This window comes from Ascaphus truei (assembly GCF_040206685.1).
Source record: "Ascaphus truei isolate aAscTru1 chromosome 8 unlocalized genomic scaffold, aAscTru1.hap1 SUPER_8_unloc_2, whole genome shotgun sequence".
NCBI classification, from domain to species: domain Eukaryota; kingdom Metazoa; phylum Chordata; class Amphibia; order Anura; family Ascaphidae; genus Ascaphus; species Ascaphus truei.
In genome coordinates, this window is record NW_027453836.1 from 419,654 (window position 1) to 434,278 (window position 14,625).

General features: G+C 52.5%; 1 protein-coding gene and 1 long non-coding RNA gene across 4 annotated transcripts; one reads left to right on the top strand and one right to left on the bottom strand.

Annotated features, from left to right (window-relative positions):
- The first annotated feature begins 6 nt into the window (after positions 1–6).
- On the top strand, positions 7–1,736 carry LOC142473403 (uncharacterized). Of its 2 annotated transcripts, none has more exons than XR_012790073.1 (2): positions 7–1,158; positions 1,449–1,736. It is a non-coding gene; the product is annotated as an uncharacterized LOC142473403 (long non-coding RNA). The 2 variants fall into 2 exon arrangements; XR_012790072.1 differs by having other exon boundaries at positions 1,632–1,736.
- Positions 1,737–2,003: 267 nt separating this feature from the next.
- MRPL16 (mitochondrial ribosomal protein L16) lies at positions 2,004–12,016 on the bottom strand. 2 transcript variants are annotated; one of them, XM_075580650.1, is made up of 4 exons: positions 11,873–12,016; positions 11,434–11,505; positions 4,761–4,909; positions 2,004–2,800 (listed from the first exon to the last, which is right to left on the bottom strand). In XM_075580650.1, the coding sequence occupies exons 1-4, from the start codon at positions 11,931–11,933 to the stop codon at positions 2,315–2,317; spliced, it is 768 nt and encodes a 255-aa protein (XP_075436765.1). In that variant the 5' UTR covers positions 11,934–12,016; the 3' UTR covers positions 2,004–2,314. The 2 variants fall into 2 exon arrangements, with proteins under 2 accessions (XP_075436765.1, XP_075436764.1); XM_075580649.1 differs by having other exon boundaries at positions 11,850–11,914.
- Positions 12,017–14,625: the final 2,609 nt, after the last annotated feature.

Sequence of the window (14,625 nt, forward strand, 5' to 3'; positions counted from 1 at the left end):
CCATAACAAGGGACACATCGGGATTTTGGATGTTCTTATAAGGGGGAAATGTTCTTATAACAGGGGTTCCCACATAGGAAGGGGCTGTGAGATGTTCTTATAAGGGGGGTGTTCCTATAACACTTTTCTCCTTTGCTCCCCAGTCCATCACCCCTCCCGAGACCTCCCCCATCCTCTCCGAACCAGCGACCGATCCCAACTACCTCCCCCAGCTTCCTCCCGCCACACACCATCACTTCCTGTGGCCCGACCGCACTTCCTGTCCACCTGGGAATGGATCCAATCGTTGCCTCTGGGGGGCTCCACCCTTTTTAGCTCCTACCTCTCCCCTTCGTTGAACCCTTTGTCGGTAGCCGCAGCGTGTCACTTCCTGTGGGATAATCTGCTGCGGCCGTGTCACTTCCTGTGTTGGCATTCGAATCAGTGGCATGGGCGACGTTTTTATTTTAATATTTTATTCCATGACTCAGGAAACCAGCGACGCCGTTTGGCTAATGAAGCAGACTAATTAAGGCTGGCGCACGCATCACTTCCCATGGTTCTAGCCGCTGTTCTTCCACGGGGGATCTTTATATGCTCAGAGGCAAGAGCCCCCCTTATTTGTATGTAGCGTTCTTTGGCTGGTCATTAAGGAGCCATACAGAAGTAAGTGGGGTGTCCTCGCATACTCCCGAGGTCCGCGCAGGAGGCAGCCATATTGGAGTGGTCATATCATTTGAGAGGCCGCGGTGTAACTCGCAGAATGTGAATAAGGAGCGGTAGGGGGCGGCCTCCCAGGATTAGGAACGTGGGGGCTTTGTGCCGCGCCTCTCGGAGGGACATCACACAGTCTGCAGCCCTCAATCGTTTGCTATTTATTTTTCTACAAGTTTGTAAATTAACATTTTATTTTTCCAAACCAGTTTTTAAATGATGCAGCCAGCCTTATAGGAGGGGATCTGTCTCACTCTGGGGTTAAATATCCCAACACTATATGAAGAAACAAGCGTGCGCTCTCTTTCTCTCTCTCTTTCCATCTGTGCCTGTCTCTCCCTCCTATTCTCTCCCTCTCTCCTGACCGTCTCTCCCTCCCTCTGCAGAAGAAGATAATGATTCTGATTTGCTGTGTAATTCTTGTAATTATCACGGCGTCAACAATTGGAGGAATCTTTGCTTGAGGTGAGCGCACGGGACTGTCTCATTGAGACTGCTGGTAGAACAGACGGGACTGTCTCATTGAGACTGCTGGCAGAACAGACGGGACTGTCTCATTGAGACTGCTGGCAGAACAGACGGGACTGTCTCATTGAGACTGCTGGTAGAACAGACGGGGATCGTCGCTAAAACATTGTAGCAATTGCCAAGTGTCGGGGGAAAATATAAATATTTATATGTATATATTAAAAACACCTTTTAATCTGATCATGTTTCAGCAGACAATTCTATAGTCATATTTTACTTCTAATCAGGGCTCATTAAAGATGGCGGTTATTATTGGAATTGCTGCAGCTGGTAGATTGTGTCACCCGGAGCTGAGCTTTTTCTTGAAATCACAGCCACACAGACAGACGTTTAGTGACGTGACAGCTGGGGACGTCGAAAAACCACATTTCTGTTTTTCTTTTTTCCTCAAAACGAACAAAAAACCCCAGCGTGAACCGTCCACCCCCGATGAAGAGGATGAATGTACAGAGACCGCACACTACCACATTTGTAAAGGATACGGAGTGGCGACATTAAAGAATCACTGAAATTCTTCTGTTGTGTGTCGTGTGTATGGTGACAAACCAGGGTCCCGTGACACAAATACTGCCGGGAAATATATCCACCCTTCCCAGGCCCACAGTCAGAGACGATTATTCACTCCCCACACAACCTCTGGCACTTGCTACCCCTTTAGGTTGTGACCACAAACAGCATTAATAGGATTCCCACCCCGTGCATAGCCATTCCCCTATTGTTTAAGGATTTAGCAGGTTTTCTGTTCCTGCTACAACACCCCTAAAACACAAAGTAACCTGCAATGACAGTTCAAGGTGTTTATTTAGGTATCCCTCGCCCATCGCTGCCAGAATGTGGGAAGGGGCACCCCAATATAACTGTAGTTACTGTATCAAGTTACAGGCCCCTGTGTACTATCTTCATATCTTGTGTGCTTTGGGGGGGGGGGGGGGGGGGGCTCACGGAGACCCCACAAAGCTCAGATTGGCAGTCTCTCCACAGAAATAAAAGAATGAACCTTGCACTATCTGCACACACTATCACCCTGGTATCTGGGGTTCAGTATACGCTCACACCTCATATTTCGGAGGTTTCAGGGGTGCTCCGCCCCCTCTCAGGCCCGGTTTGGCAGGTGCCGTTTGCCGGCGTACCGGCCCTTGGTCTGGATATCATACGGACTGAGCCACTTGCGGCAGCCCAGCATGTTGCGTGTGGCGAGGCGCGTGAAACTCCAGGGGTTCTGATCGTTCAGCGCTCTCTGCTCCTGCTGCAGCCGGGCCTCTGCCAGGCTCTCCCTGCTCACGGCCTGCGCTCGGAAGGGGAGTTTCTTGGCCAGCTGAATCAGCACAGGCTGCACCTCCGCGAACTCGCAGTGGCCCCCCACCTCTAGCACCAGCTGGTCGGCTTTCACTGGGGTCACGTAATGGTCCACAGCCCCCTTCCCGCCGCCCATGCGCTGGCCCAGTCCCTTCCGGGTCACAGGCTTGTGCGGAGGGACTACCAGCCATCGGCTGAAGGTCGTGCGTGACGAGAGGGAACGGATCAAGGTCAGACGCATCATCTCAAAGTGTCCCCAATGTAAGTAACCCCCACCCAGAGCCTGCAGAGAGAAGGAGAGAAGCTCGGGTTACACATGAACCTGCAGACTGCGCTAACGATTGCGCAGGTACACGCTCGTTTGCACGGGTCAGATCCTCCTTCACGTCCATTTCTGGCATGCAGGCCCAGCCACCGCATCACATGGTCGCACTAGGAGCCATGACGTGGAAGTGCCCGGATTAGGTGATACTTTGGCCCCGCCCCGCCCCAAAAATCGGCAAATTATGGGGGGGGTATTGGCTTTTACAAACAGCAAAACGGACTCAAAATGTATCGTGACTCCACAGAACCACGACCCACATGTGCTGTGTACAGAATATTACTCGTGCTATGAGAAGTTTTATATAATCACATCTTATAACAAGAATTATTACATTGCAACATTTTTGCATTCTGACATAAAATGATTGATTTTTCATCGGTCCCATCCCAATTGCCCGATTTTCCTCAGAATCTCGGGCCCTGGTTCCACCGAACACAAGATAAAAACATACATCGCCGATATAAATAGTCTTTAGAAGTGAATATGTGTAAAAATACAAATAATGTTAGCATGATTCCCAGTTCAGACTTTAACATGTTAATATATCTCTTTTCAGTCTCCCCTATTTTACTGTAGTTTTGAAAAATAAAGCGTGTGAAACCCTACAACAGTCCGACGGGGGGGGGGGGGGGGGGAGCAAAAACACGCCGATTATGATCAATTCTAGAAAAACACGCTACTTCCTTTTGATGAAAATATAAATACATTTATAGATTGAGATGCTTCTAAACATCTCAATCAGATCTAAAATAAAAAGGGTCGGTAACAAAGTCCTGCTTTTTGTGTAAGATTAGGGGGTAATTCCCCCCCCACTCCGAGGTTTGATCTACCCAAAACCTCACTGACTTGAAGGGGGGGTAAGTATACCGAAATACGCTCCAAGAGGGGAAAATAAGTGTGTAAAGGATCAGGCAAAAGGACGATACATTTTACTAAATGGGCACCAAATGTAACAGCACTTTGTTGGGAACGAGCAACTTGTAGCCGTGAAGCGCAGTGTTAGAAGAAAACTTTTCTATTGTAAAAAGTACTTCAGGCACAAAAGTGTCAGGTACTTGTTTTCAGTATCAATCCTGAAGCTGCTTGTATGATGTAGGGGGCGGTTACACGGGGGCGGTTACACGGGGGCGGTTAAACGGGGGCGGTTACACGCTTGGTAACATGGTTACATTTTCTGGTCGTCAAATAAAATAAAAACCGGTCTAGCAAAAACAGAGAGCGAGATAACACAGGGCAGGAGCGCACGCACGGCAGGATAACGTGGCGCATAGAATAGCTACACGCCAAGCAATAGAGCAGGGCTCAGCCTGACAAGAAAATGTGCGTCAAAGCTAATGGCCGTCACAGTCCCTGAATGGCCACACTGCTGGATATTCACCCCTCCCAACCCCCGGACTGGCCACACTGCTGGATATTCACCCCCACCCCCCCGGAATGGCTACACTGCTGGATATTCACCCCCACCCCCCCGGAATGGCCACACTGCTGGATATTCACCCCTCCCACCAACCCCGGAATGGCCACACTGCTGGATATTCACCCCTCCCACCCCCCCGGAATGGTCACACTGCTGGATATTCACCCCCCCCCCCCCGGAATGGCCACACTGCTGGATATTCACCCCACCCCCCCCCCCGGAATGGCCACACTGCTGGATATTCACCCCTCCCACCCCCCAGAATGGCCACACTGCTGGATATTCACCCCTCCCACCCCCCCGGAATGGTCACACTGCAGGACATTCACCCCCCCCCCCCCCGATGCTGGACATTCACCCCCCCCCCCCAATGCTGGACATTCACCCCCCCCAATGCTGGACATTCACCCCCCGCCCTCACCCTCCCCAATGGCCACACCGCTGGACATTCTCTATCCCCCACCCCCCCAGTGATGATATGCGAGTGCGAGACCCCCTCACCACAATTCCATACTCGCCCTCCTGGAAATCGCGCCCCTCCTGCGCGGGGCCGTAGATATCACGCAGGTTCTTTGGTTCCTTCTTCACCTTGACGAGGTCCGGAGCCTTGTTCACGAAGCGCAGCCTGGGGCGATCCTTCATAGTAACCCCTGCGGAGAACAGCGCGGCGGTGAGGAGTGCGCAATACACCCCACAACACATAGTGACCCTGCGGAGCACAGCGCGGCGGTGAGGAGTGCGCAATACACCCACAACACATAGTGACCCTGCGGAGAACAGCGCGGCGGTGAGGAGTGCGCAATACACCCCACAACACGTAGTGACCCTGCGGAGAACAGCGCGGCGGTGAGGAGTGCGCAATACACCCCACAACACGTAGTGACCCTGCGGAGAACAGCGCGGCGGTGAGGAGTGCGCAATACACCCCACAACACGTAGTGACCCTGCGGAGAACAGCGCGGCGGTGAGGAGTGCGCAATACACCCCACAACACGTAGTGACCCTGCGGAGAACAGCGCGGCGGTGAGGAGTGCGCAATACACCCCACAACACGTAGTGACCCTGCGGAGAACAGCGCGGCGGTGTGTGTGCAATATACCCCGCAACACGTAGTGACCCTGCGGAGAACAGCGCGGCGGTGAGTGTGTGTAATATACCCCGCAACACGTAGTGACCCTGCGGAGAACAGCGCGGCGGTGTGTGTGCAATACACCCCACAACACGTAGTTACCCTGCGGAGAACAGCGCGGCGGTGTGTGTGCAATACACCCCACAACACGTAGTTACCCTGCGGAGAACAGCGCAGCGGTGAGTGTGCAATGTACCCCACAACACGTAGTGACCCTATGGAGAACAGCGCGGCGATGAGTGTGTGTGTGTAATATACCCCGCAACACGTAGTGACCCTGCGGAGAACAGCGCGGCGGTGAGTGTGTGTGTGTGTGTAATATACCCCACAACACGTAGTGACCCTGCGGAGAACAGCGCGGCGGTGAGTGTGCAATACACCCCGCAACACGTAGTGACCCTGCGGAGAACAGCGCGGCGGGGAGTGTGTGTGTAATACACCCCACAACACGTAGTGACCCTGCGGAGAACAGCGCGGCGGTGAGTGTGTGTGTGTGTAATATACCCCACAACACGTAGTGACCCTGCGGAGAACAGCGCGGCGGTGAGTGTGTGTGTAATATACCCCGCAACACGTAGTGACCCTGCGGAGAACAGCGCGGCGGTGAGTGTGTGTTATATACCCCACAACACGTAGTGACCCTGCGGAGAACAGGGCGGCGGTGTGTGTGTAATATACCCCGCAACACGTAGTGACCCTGCGGAGAACAGCGCGGCGGTGAGGAGTGTGCAATATACCCCACAACACGTAGTGACCCTGAGTGTGTGTAATATACCCCGATACATGTAGTGACCCTATGGAGAAGAGCGCGGCGGTGTGTGTGTAATATACCCCGCAACACGTAGTGACCCTGCGGAGAACAGCGCGGCGGTGAGTGTGTGTGTGTGTAATATACCCCACAACACGTAGTGACCCTGCGGAGTACAGCGCGGCGGTGAGTGTGTGTAATATACCCCACAACATGTAGTGACCCTGCGGAGAACAGGGCGGCGGTGTGTGTGTAATATACCCCGCAACACGTAGTGACCCTGCGGAGAACAGCGCGGTAGTGAGTGTGCAATATACCCCACAACACGTAGTGACCCTGCGGAGAACAGCGCGGCGGGGAGTGTGTGTGTAATATACCCCGCAACACGTAGTGACCCTGCGGAGAACAGCGCAGCGGTGTGTGTGTGTGTAATATACCCCACAACACGTAGTGACCCTGCGGAGAACAGGGCGGCGGTGAGGAGTGTGCAATATACCCCACAACACGTAGTGACCCTGAGTGTGTGTAATATACCCCGATACATGGTAGTGACCCTATGGAGAAGAGCGCGGCGGTGTGTGTGTAATATACCCCGCAACACGTAGTGACCCTGCGGAGAACAGCGCGGTAGTGAGTGTGCAATATACCCCACAACACGTAGTGACCCTGCGGAGAACAGCGCGGCGGGGAGTGTGTGTGTAATATACCCCGCAACACGTAGTGACCCTGCGGAGAACAGCGCAGCGGTGTGTGTGTGTGTAATATACCCCACAACACGTAGTGACCCTGCGGAGAACAGCGCGGCGGTGAGTGTGTGTGTAATATACCCCGCAACACGTAGTGACCCTGCGGAGAACAGCGCGGCGGTGAGTGTGTGTTATATACCCCACAACACGTAGTGACCCTGCGGAGAACAGGGCGGCGGTGTGTGTGTAATATACCCCGCAACACGTAGTGACCCTGCGGAGAACAGCGCGGTAGTGAGTGTGCAATATACCCCACAACACGTAGTGACCCTGCGGAGAACAGCGCGGCGGGGAGTGTGTGTGTAATATACCCCGCAACACGTAGTGACCCTGCGGAGAACAGCGCAGCGGTGTGTGTGTGTGTGTAATATACCCCACAACACGTAGTGACCCTGCGGAGAACAGCGCGGCGGTGAGTGTGTGTGTAATATACCCCGCAACACGTAGTGACCCTGCGGAGAACAGCGCGGCGGTGAGTGTGTGTTATATACCCCACAACACGTAGTGACCCTGCGGAGAACAGGGCGGCGGTGTGTGTGTAATATACCCCGCAACACGTAGTGACCCTGCGGAGAACAGCGCGGCGGTGAGGAGTGTGCAATATACCCCACAACACGTAGTGACCCTGAGTGTGTGTAATATACCCCGATACATGTAGTGACCCTATGGAGAAGAGCGCGGCGGTGTGTGTGTAATATACCCCGCAACACGTAGTGACCCTGCGGAGAACAGCGCGGCGGTGAGTGTGTGTGTGTGTAATATACCCCACAACACGTAGTGACCCTGCGGAGTACAGCGCGGCGGTGAGTGTGTGTAATATACCCCACAACATGTAGTGACCCTGCGGAGAACAGGGCGGCGGTGTGTGTGTAATATACCCCGCAACACGTAGTGACCCTGCGGAGAACAGCGCGGTAGTGAGTGTGCAATATACCCCACAACACGTAGTGACCCTGCGGAGAACAGCGCGGCGGGGAGTGTGTGTGTAATATACCCCGCAACACGTAGTGACCCTGCGGAGAACAGCGCAGCGGTGTGTGTGTGTGTAATATACCCCACAACACGTAGTGACCCTGCGGAGAACAGGGCGGCGGTGAGGAGTGTGCAATATACCCCACAACACGTAGTGACCCTGAGTGTGTGTAATATACCCCGATACATGGTAGTGACCCTATGGAGAAGAGCGCGGCGGTGTGTGTGTAATATACCCCGCAACACGTAGTGACCCTGCGGAGAACAGCGCGGCGGTGAGTGTGTGTGTGTAATATACCCCACAACACGTAGTGACCCTGCGGAGAACAGCGCGGCGGGGAGTGTGTGTGTAATATACCCCGCAACACGTAGTGACCCTGCGGAGAACAGCGCGGCGGTGAGTGTGTAATATACCCCAAAACACGTAGTGACCCTGCGGAGAACAGGACGGCGGTGTGTGTGTAATATACCCCGCAACACGTAGTGACCCTTCGGAGAACAGCGCGGCGGTGAGGAGTGTGCAATATACCCCACAACACGTAGTGACCCTGCGGAGAACAGCGCGGCGGTGAGTGTGTGTGTAATATGCCCCACAACACGTAGTGACCCTGAGTGTGTGTAATATACCCCGATACATGTAGTGACCCTATGGAGAAGAGCGCGGCGGTGTGTGTGTAATATACCCCGCAACACGTAGTGACCCTGCGGAGAACAGCGCGGCGGTGAGTGTGTGTGTGTAATATACCCCACAACACGTAGTGACCCTGCGGAGTACAGCGCGGCGGTGAGTGTGTGTGTAATATACCCCGCAACACGTAGTGACCCTGCGGAGAACAGCGCGGCGGTGAGTGTGTGTAATATACCCCACAACATGTAGTGACCCTGCGGAGAACAGGGAGGCGGTGAGTGTGCAATATGCCCCACAACACGTAGTGACCCTGCGGAGAACAGCGCGGCGGTGTGTGTGTGTAATATACCCCACAACACGTAGTGACCCTGCAGAGAACAGGGCGGCGGTGAGTGTGTGTAATATACCCCGCAACACGTAGTGACCCTGCGGAGAACAGGGCGGCGGTGAGTGTGTGTAATATACCCCACAACACGTAGTGACCCTGCGGAGAACAGCGCGGCGGGGAGTGTGTGTGTGTAATATACCCCGCAACACGTAGTGACCCTGCGGAGAACAGCGCGGCGGTGAGTGTGTGTAATATACCCCACAACATGTAGTGACCCTGCGGAGAACAGGGAGGCGGTCAGTGTGCAATATGCCCCACAACACGTAGTGACCCTGCGGAGTACAGCACGGCGGTGTGTGTGTAATACACCCCGCAACACGTAGTGACCCAGCGGAGAACAGCGCGGCGGTGTGTGTGTGTAATATACCCCACAACACGTAGTGACCCTGCAGAGAACAGGGCGGCGGTGAGTGTGTGTAATATACCCCGCAACACGTAGTGACCCTGCGGAGAACAGGGCGGCGGTGAGTGTGTGTAATATACCCCACAACACGTAGTGACCCTGCGGAGAACAGCGCGGCGGGGAGTGTGTGTGTGTAATATACCCCGCAACACGTAGTGACCCTGCGGAGAACAGCGCGGCGGTGAGTGTGTGTAATATACCCCACAACATGTAGTGACCCTGCGGAGAACAGGGAGGCGGTGAGTGTGCAATATGCCCCACAACACGTAGTGACCCTGCGGAGTACAGCACGGCGGTGTGTGTGTAATACACCCCGCAACACGTAGTGACCCAGCGGAGAACAGCGCGGCGGTGTGTGTGTGTAATATACCCCACAACACGTAGTGACCCTGCAGAGAACAGGGCGGCGGTGAGTGTGTGTAATATACCCCGCAACACGTAGTGACCCTGCGGAGAACAGCGCAGCGGTGAGTGTGTAATATACCCCACAACACGTAGTGACCCTGCGGAGAACAGGGCGGCGGTGAGGAGTGTGCAATATACCCCACAACACGTAGTGACCCTGAGTGTGTGTAATATACCCCGATACATGGTAGTGACCCTATGGAGAAGAGCGCGGCGGTGTGTGTGTAATATACCCCGCAACACGTAGTGACCCTGCGGAGAACAGCGCGGCGGTGAGTGTGTGTGTGTAATATACCCCACAACACGTAGTGACCCTGCGGAGTACAGCGCGGCGGTGAGTGTGTGTGTAATATACCCCACAACACGTAGTGACCCTGCGGAGAACAGCGCGGCGGTGAGTGTGTGTGTGTAATATACCCCGCAACACGTAGTGACCCTGCGGAGAACAGCGCGGCGGTGAGGAGGATGCAATATACCCCGCAACACGTAGTGACCCTGCGGAGAACAGCGCGGCGGTGTGTGTGTGTAATATACCCCGCAACACGTAGTGACCCTGCAGAGAACAGGGCGGCGGTGGGTGTGTGTAATATACCCCGCAACACGTAGTGACCCTGCGGGGAACATCGCGGCGGTGAGTGTGTGTAATATACCCGCAACACGTAGTGAGCCTGCGGGGAACAGCGCGGCGGTGAGTGTGTGTAATATACCCGCAACACGTAGTGACCCTGCGGAGAACAGGGCGGCGGTGTGTGTGTAATATACCCCGCAACACGTAGTGACCCTGCGGAGAACAGGGCGGCGGTGAGTGTGTGTAATATACCCCACAACACGTAGTGACCCTGCGGAGAACAGCGCGGCGGGGAGTGTGTGTAATATACCCCGCAACACGTAGTGACCCTGCGGAGAACAGCGCAGCGGTGAGTGTGTAATATACCCCAAAACACGTAGTGACCCTGTGGAGAACAGGACGGCGGTGAGTGTGTGTAATATACCCCACAACACGTAGTGACCCTGCGGAGAACAGCGCGGCGGTGAGTGTGCAATATACCCCACAACACGTAGTGACCCTGCGGAGAACAGCGCGGCGGTGAGTGTGTGTGTAATATGCCCCACAACACGTAGTGACCCTGCGGAGAACAGCGGTGAGTGTGTAATATACCCCGCAACACGTAGTGACCCTGCGGAGAACAGGGCAATATACCCCACAACACGTAGTGACCCTGCGGAGAACAGCGCGGCGGGGAGTGTGTAATATACCGCGCAACACGTAGTGACCCTGCGGAGAACAGCGCGGTAGTAAGTGTGCAATATACCCCACAACACGTAGTGACCCTGCGGAGAACAGCGCGGCGGTGAGTGTGTAATATACCCCGCAACACGTAGTGACCCTGCGGAGAATAGCGCGGCGGTGAGTGTGTGTGTAATATACGCCACAACACGTAGTGACCCTGCGGAGAACTGCACGGCGGGGAGTGTGTAATATACCCCACAACACGTAGTTACCCTGCGGAGAACAGCGCGGTGAGTGTGTGTAATATACCCCACAACATGGGAATTAAACCACCCCTCCCCCGTAACAATGCACATGCTGCGCTGTATCGTGATACTTAGTACCGCTATATCATTATAACCTTGCATACTTCTCTTTAGTTGCAATGGTGACTCTGTGGGCTGACATTTAAGGCACGGTAGGGGTTAATATGGTGACCCCAGTTATTAGCAGTGACCCCTAATTAGCAGCTGCTCATATCTCACCTCTGTAATCAGGGGGGGCCGCGTACGTGCGCATCCCGGCAGCGACCACTCTGTGTGTCTCCGACACGCAACCTGCGGGGGGAAAGGTGACAGGCGTGACGCGGGGGCGAGACAGGCGTGACGCGGGGGCGAGACAGGCGTGACGCGGGGGCGAGACAGGCGTGACGCGGGGGCGAGACAGGCGTGACGCGGGGGCGAGACAGGCGTGACGCGGGGGCGAGACAGGCGTGACGCGGGGGCGAGACAGGCGTGACGCAGGGGCGATAACTCAATGACATCACCTGATGCAGCAACACAGTCATACATTGATACAAGTGCACAGGGTGACACAGTATAACCCCCTGCGGGACACAGGCCCCTGTGACATCACATCGCACCCTGTGACATCACACCTGCATGATGACCGCGTGACGCACATGGTTAGTGAGTGTGACGTCACCTGTCAGCATCACTTGGCGGCCGGGCCCCGCGAAGCGGCTCCACAGCGGCGGCAGCAGCATCACGTGACACCGAGCACCTCTCACAAGGGCGCCGCCATCACCGCACGGAAGTGACGTCACTAACCGCGCCGGAAACGGAAAGAGCGGACGGTGTCCACGCAAAAGTCTTCCGTGTGGGAACAGAGACAAATATCCATATAGTATGGACTCACCCCCTCAGTGTAATGTACAGTCCTAGAGGTGGCAGTCCCTCTTTATTCCTGTAATGTACAGTCCTAGAGGTGGCAGTCCCTCTTTATTCCTGTAATGTACAGTCCTAGAGGTGGCAGCCCCTCTCTATTCTTGTAATGTACAGTCCTAGAGGTGGCAGCCCCTCTCTATTCTTGTAATGTACAGTCCTAGATGTGGCAGTCCCTCTCTATTCCTGTAATGTACAGTCAGTCATAGAGGTGACAGTCCCTCTCTATTCCTATAATGTACAGTCCTATAGGTGGCAGACACTCTCGATTCCTATAATGTACAGTCCTAGAGGTGGCAGCCCCTCTCTATTCCTATAATGTATAGTCCTAGAAGTGACAGTCCCTCTCTATTCCTATAATGTACTGTCCTAGATGTGACAGTCCCTCTCTATTCCTATAATGTACAGTTCTAGAGGTGGCAGTCCCTCTCTATTGTAATGTACAGTCCTAGAGGTGGCAGCCCCTCTCTATTCTTGTACAGTCCTAGATGTGGCAGTCCCTCTCTATTCCTGTAATGTACAGTCAGTCATAGAGGTGACAGTCCCTCTCTATTCCTATAATGTACAGTCCTATAGGTGGCAGACACTCTCGATTCCTATAATGTACAGTCCTAGAGGTGGCAGCCCCTCTCTATTCCTATAATGTATAGTCCTAGAAGTGACAGTCCCTCTCTATTCCTATAATGTACTGTCCTAGATGTGACAGTCCCTCTCTATTCCTATAATGTACAGTTCTAGAGGTGGCAGTCCCTCTCTATTCCTATAATGTACAGTCCTAGAGGTGGCAACCCCTCTCTATTCCTATAATTTATAGTCCTAGAAGTGACAGTCCCTCTATTCCTATAATGTACAGTCCTAGAGGTGACAGTCCCTCTCTATTCCTGTAATGTACAGTCCTAGAGGTGGGAGTCCCTCTCTAGTCTTCTAATGTACAGTCCTAGCAGCAGTAGGCTCCCTGCTTGTCCTGTCTGACTGGTGGTCTCTCTTCAGCTTCACTGTGATATTATTACACAGTGGGATATTATATCTCTTTATTACACAGTGGGATATTATATCTCTTTATTACACAGTGGGATATTATATCTCTTTATTACACAGTGGGATATTATCTCTTTATTACACAGTGGGATATTATATCTCTATTATACAGTGGGATATTATATATCTTTATTACACAGTGGGATATTATATCTTTATTACACAGTGGGATATTATATATATCTTTATTACACAGTGGGATATTATATATCTCTTTATTACTCGGTGGGATATTATATCTTTATTACACAGTGGGATATTATATCTCTATTACACAGTGGGATGCTATATCTCTTTATTACACAGTGGGATATTATATCTCTTTATTATGCAGTGGGATTGTAAGGTTCGTAAAATTATAATACACCGGGGACCACGTCGGACAGCCGGCCGTGACTGGAAACAGTGTTGCTCTACTCGAGGAGACTTAACCACGCCCTGGGCTGTTAGAATCTGATCTGATGACATACGAGCGCTCGGTAAACGAAGAGACAGAGACACACACAGGGTAGTTCTGACTCCTTGTCTCAACTTTATTGCGGAAAAGCAATACTATTTATACAGGAAGATAAAGTGTTAATTAGAGGCGTAAATTAGAGGCGTAACAATATTAGCATATTACTAAAATGACAGCCTAGCTGGGAATTTTCCACTCACACATTATCTATAGCCTTGGTTTCTGTAAGCAAAGCTTGCAGCCAAGCCGATTCTAAGAAAACAGTACTGGTGTCCAGACAACAGAATAGCTCTGCCTGTCTGGAGGTTGTTTCTTGCGTACATATATCACTTATTTCAGGGAAAAGTTCAGGCAGACATGGTTAAGACAAAATGGAGGTCTGGCTTTTACTTGTAACCCTTTCAGATCCTCCTTTTGTTCTGTAAAAGAACAACATTTGTAATCGCACTCATTTTCTATGAATAGCGCATTATGGCAGCTAAGGGTTTCGTATAATATTTTAGTAAGTAAAGCTCCCTGCTAAAAATAAATGACAGTACATTTTATACATTTTCAATACGTAATACGCCCCTTAAGGGGGCCTGCTTAAAAATACAGAGTTTTATACACATAATGCTAAAAACCTTATTTTATGTAAGCAACCTTTACTCTACATATTCATGCCTACGTCTGGACAGAAAACATTTTTGCAGCCTTGGGGCACAACTGCAGATAAGGGAAAAATGGACCACGTTTCAATACGTCACATAATCTGAGGGTCAGCTATTTCCGAGAATTGGTGGGGGCTAATTTCTACTAGGAGTGACTGCACAAACATCCTGCTGTCACGCATCTTTCACACTGCATTTACTCAGAATGTCAAAACAGACAAAATAAATGCTATGGTCAAAATGGATAACTTGTGATCCTTTTCTTGTGGTTGACTCACGCCCCTGGGTGACCTCCCACCTTCCTCATATCCTCATATCCAATCTTCTCAGTCCCCCCTTATTCTTAAGAGACAATCTATTTAAAGAACG